Here is a 5,000-nt window from a genome sequence, read left to right on the forward strand (position 1 = left end):
CGGCCTTCAGGAATGTGTTTGATTGACATGTGCAGCTCTGTTACATTGTGTCCATATGAACCCATCATAAGAGTTTGTTTGCTGTAAACATGGCTCTTGAGGTTTCCTCCCGTGCTTCATTCTTTTCCTCCTAACATTCAGAACGAATCTTTTTAACATGGATATCCCTTAAAACTGTGATATTTGTCCAAACATAATGCTTTTACTTTGAACATAACCCCCTCCAGCCTCTGACACATTTGTAATGCATGTTTACCAGCATTGTGACATCGTTACAATATTCAAACTTTTGGAATCTTTTTAAAAGTGGCAACTTCAGTCTTTAACACTTAAAGAAATAGAGCATCATTTACTCGCCCTCGTGTTCCAAACTGCCTACGGTTTCCTTTCATCTGTGGAACATAAAAGGAGAAGTTTTGAAAAATATTGTGGTGACTCTTTTCCATATTCTGAAAGTTAATGGGGACTCGAGCTCCCAATGATAAACGTGGTGATAAAACCACCATAAAAGTAGTCCATGCAATCATGCTTTACATTCCAAGTGTCCTAAAGCCTATTATGTGAGATACAGACCATAATTTGAGTCATTACTAAATTTTTTGACTTGTTACGCATTTCAGTGCTTCAGCGGTGGGGAACATTTTCAGCGAATTTCCACTGCAGTTTAGTGCCGTCTCAGTGTGGGCGGGATTATAGGCTGCTCCGCCTCTATTGCCGTGACATCATCTTAAACGCGACAAACATTACTGACCATAAACAATAACACCAGCGCTAGCTGTTAGCTACTAGCTCATTGTGCTGCATAAAGCCGTTGTTGCGTGATGATTGCATGAACAAATGATACTATTATCGCTGTTGCTAACTTTAAAACTAGCGGGTTGATGTCCCGTGTGACTCTGATAGTGGCGATTCTCTTTGACCAATCGGTGATCTGCAGGATTTTAACATCACATTTAGTAACGGCTCGGCTCGCTTGGAACCTTGACAAGGTGGTACTAAAAAAAGTACCGGTACCAGGAACTATCCACCGTGGAAAACCCCCAAAACGCGAGCAGAGTCGAGTCAAGTCGAGTTGTACCCCATAAGTGTGTTTCTCATGCAAAGCTATCATGTGACATCAAAAGACTTGGAATTTAGCGCATGTGTAGCAATGCATGTTGTTTTGAAATGTGACCGCCCCAGTCCCCATTGACTTTCATTATGGAGAAAGTAGCAACTATGTTCATTTTCAGTTTTAAGTATTTTTTATTTTAGTCGTGTCTTTTTGAGTAAAAAGTCCTTTTTAAGTGTAGTCAATGTTTCATCGTGTCACATCTGATGAATATGTTTAATATGTCAAATTAAACGACATGAGAAAACTGTCCTGAAAGCTCCTGAAATAATGGCATAATACAAATACACTGAAATATGTTTTACTTTTAGAAGTGACTCATGAGTACTCCTCACGTTTGGACCGTTTAGGTTATTTATGGCGTATTCACAACGGAAGTTACGCATTTTAATTAGCGTGTAACTTGGTTCAAGTTCACCTGTTGATCGTCTTCATGGTCTGCGCGGATGTGAGGTGTAATGTTCCATTTATGTTGTGATATAGTGATTAATCTCACATATACGGGACGAGTTTGAGTGATTAATTAACCCCTTAGGAAAGTTCATTGTACAGATGTTGTCTGTCTTTAAAATAAATAAATGAATAAATAAATAAATAAGCTACTTAGTTTGAGATTAACACTCTGTAGCAGGGAAGAGTTTCTTATAAACATTGTGCATTTGTGTTCTGCTGAAGAGAGTCATATGGGTTTTGAACGACATGAGGGTGAGTAACTGATGACAGTGAATTGCCCCTTTAAGCCTCTATTATTGCTATATCTACCCTCTTCTTTCCTGTGTCTCCTGTCTCCTCCTCCAGGCCATGTTTGCCAGCTACGTTCCTGAAATCATAGAGTTAATAGGAAACCGCAAGAAATATGGCGGTTCGTATAGTGCAGTAAATGGGAGAAAGTAAGTACTGTGGTTAAACTGTACCCGCCTGCATGCCCGTCTCTCTCTCTCTGTTCCATGCATAGGCAATGTTTGCTCGCTACGTGCCTGAAATCGCTGCCCTCATCCTTAATCGGAAGAAATATGGAGGCAGTTATAACTCCACTCGAGGAAGAAAGTAAGTCAAACGATGAAACAAACAGACTGTTTTTCTGCAGGATTACACCTGTGATGTGGACAAGGTCAGACTCTGATCTCAGAGGAAGTTTGCTGCTGTTCTTCCTGTGATGTCAGAGCTGTTACTCCACAGGAAGTAGTATTATGAGGGTTGGGGTGAGATGGCACACATCATCTCATTGCTTTTGGTGTTCTGCTTATCGCTTTGCGCTATTTTCATGTGACACTTGAGCTTATCTGTGCTTCAGTGGTTGTAAGTGGTGTGTGCTTATAGCAAAACAAATAGTTGTTTCTTTATTTGTAATACTTAAACACTTTTAAATTGCATCCATGAGCAATTAAGACCAGAGTCAGAAATGAAGGGTGTCTCAGTGCAAAAACTGCACCTATAATTCCTTCGAAATTTAAAATGTTGGAACAGAAAATACCTCATACAAAAAAATGTAGAACATTGAAAATTTGGAAAATGTTTGTCTTTATTCAGAAAAATCACATGTAATTATAGTATGCAATATATACTCTTTATATACAGCATTAGATATGCTAATAATATACTAGCATGCATGTAGCGTGCGCTCTTTATATACAGCATTAGATATGCTAATAATATACTAGCATGCATGTAGCGTGCGCTCTTTATATACAGCATTAGATATGCTAATAATATACTAGCATGCGTGCAGCGTGCGCTCTTTATATACAGCATTAGATATGCTAATAATATACTAGCATGCATGTAGCGTGTGCTCTTTATATGCAGTATTAGATATGCTAATAATATACTAGCATGCATGTAGCGTGCGCTCTTTATATACAGCATTAGATATGCTAATAATATACTAGCATGCATGTAGCGTGTGCTCTTTATATACAGTATTAGATATGCTAATAATATACTAGCATGCATGTAGCGTGCGCTCTTTATATACAGCATTAGATATGCTAATAATATACTAGCATGCGTGCAGCGTGCACTCTTTATATACAGCATTAGATATGCTAATAATATACTAGCATGCGTGCAGCGTGCACTCTTTATATACAGCATTAGATATGCTAATAATATACTAGCATGCGTGTAGCGTGCGCTCTTTATATACAGCATTAGATATGCTAATAATATACTAGCATGCGTGTAGCGTGTGCTCTTTATATACAGCATTAGATATGCTAATAATATACTAGCATGCGTGCAGCGTGTGCTCTTTATATACAGCATTAGATATGCTCTTTATATACAGCATTAGATATGCTAATAATATACTAGCATGCGTGCAGCGTGCGCTCTTTATATACAGTATTAGATATGCTAATAATATACTAGCATGCGTGCAGCGTGCGCTCTTTATATACAGTATTAGATATGCTAATAATATACTAGCATGCGTGCAGCGTCAGCTCTTTATATACAGTATTAGATATGCTAATAATATACTAGCATGCGTGCAGCGTGCTCTTTATATACAGCATTAGATATGCTAATAATATACTAGCATGCGTGCAGCGTGCGCTCTTTATATACAGCATTAGATATGCTAATAATATACTAGCATGCGTGCAGCGTGCGCTCTTTATATACAGCATTAGATATGCTAATAATATACTAGCATGCGTGCGCTCTTTATATACAGCATTAGATATGCTAATAATATACTAGCATGCGTGCGCTCTTTATATACAGTATTAGATATGCTAATAATATACTAGCATGCGTGCGCTCTTTATATACAGTATTAGATATGCTAATAATATACTAGCATGCGTGCAGCGTGCGCTCTTTATATACAGTATTAGATATGCTAATAATATACTAGCATGCGTGCAGCGTGCGCTCTTTATATACAGCATTAGATATGCTAATAATATACTAGCATGCGTGCAGCGTGCGCTCTTTATATACAGCATTAGATATGCTAATAATATACTAGCATGCGTGCAGCGTGCGCTCTTTATATACAGTATTAGATATGCTAATAATATACTAGCATGCGTGCAGCGTGCGCTCTTTATATACAGCATTAGATATGCTAATAATGTACTAGCATGCGTGCAGCGTGCGCTCTTTATATACAGCATTAGATATGCTAATAATATACTAGCATGCGTGCAGCGTGCGCTCTTTATATACAGCATTAGATATGCTAATAATATACTAGCATGCGTGCAGCGTGTGCTCTTTATAGACAGTATTAGATATGCTAATAATATACTAGCATGCGTGCAGCGTGCGCTCTTTATAGACAGTATTAGATATGCTAATAATATACTAGCATGCGTGCAGCTTGCGCTCTTTATAGACAGTATTAGATATGCTAATAATATACTAGCATGCGTGCAGCGTGCGCTCTTTATAGACCGTATTAGATATGCTAATAATATACTAGCATGCGTGCAGCGTGCGCTCTTTATAGACAGTATTAGATATGCTAATAATATACTAGCATGCGTGCAGCTTGCGCTCTTTATATACAGTATTAGATATGCTAATAATATACTAGCATGCATGCAGCGTGTGCTCTTTATAGACAGTATTAGATATGCTAATAATATACTAGCATGCATGCAGCGTGTGCTCTTTATATACAGTATTAGATATGCTAATAATATACTAGCATGCGTGCAGCGTGTGCTCTTTATAAATATGTGCTAAATATGAGACATGCTTGTTTTTTCAAGGTTAAACAAATATTTTTAGGCAAGAATTGATTTGATTATCCATATCAGAACCAATAATGAAGATCTGCATTCTTGCGAGTCATGTCTTTATCATCATTGCTCTCCTATAGCGTAAAACATGATAAAAACCCACTCCAGTCCAGACTTTCATCTAGCACACATGCTCG

At 37.8% G+C, this 5,000-nt stretch overlaps 1 protein-coding gene across 6 annotated transcripts in view; it reads left to right on the forward strand.

The window, feature by feature from the left end:
- Positions 1 to 5,000, forward strand: part of LOC127633706 (calcium-activated potassium channel subunit alpha-1-like) — an 85,511-nt gene that overhangs the window by 46,800 nt on the left and 33,711 nt on the right. For 4 of the 6 annotated variants that reach the window (XM_052112966.1, XM_052112968.1, XM_052112969.1 and 1 more), the window contains one exon: positions 1,910 to 2,001. In XM_052112966.1, coding sequence (XP_051968926.1) covers positions 1,910 to 2,001 — 92 coding nt within the window. Of the gene's footprint in view, positions 1 to 1,909; positions 2,002 to 2,066; positions 2,159 to 5,000 lie in introns of all 6 variants that reach the window. The other 2 variants (XM_052112967.1, XM_052112971.1) reach the window with 1 other exon arrangement.

Source organism: Xyrauchen texanus, chromosome 40 (genome assembly GCF_025860055.1).
Source record: "Xyrauchen texanus isolate HMW12.3.18 chromosome 40, RBS_HiC_50CHRs, whole genome shotgun sequence".
In the NCBI taxonomy this organism is placed as follows: domain Eukaryota; kingdom Metazoa; phylum Chordata; class Actinopteri; order Cypriniformes; family Catostomidae; genus Xyrauchen; species Xyrauchen texanus.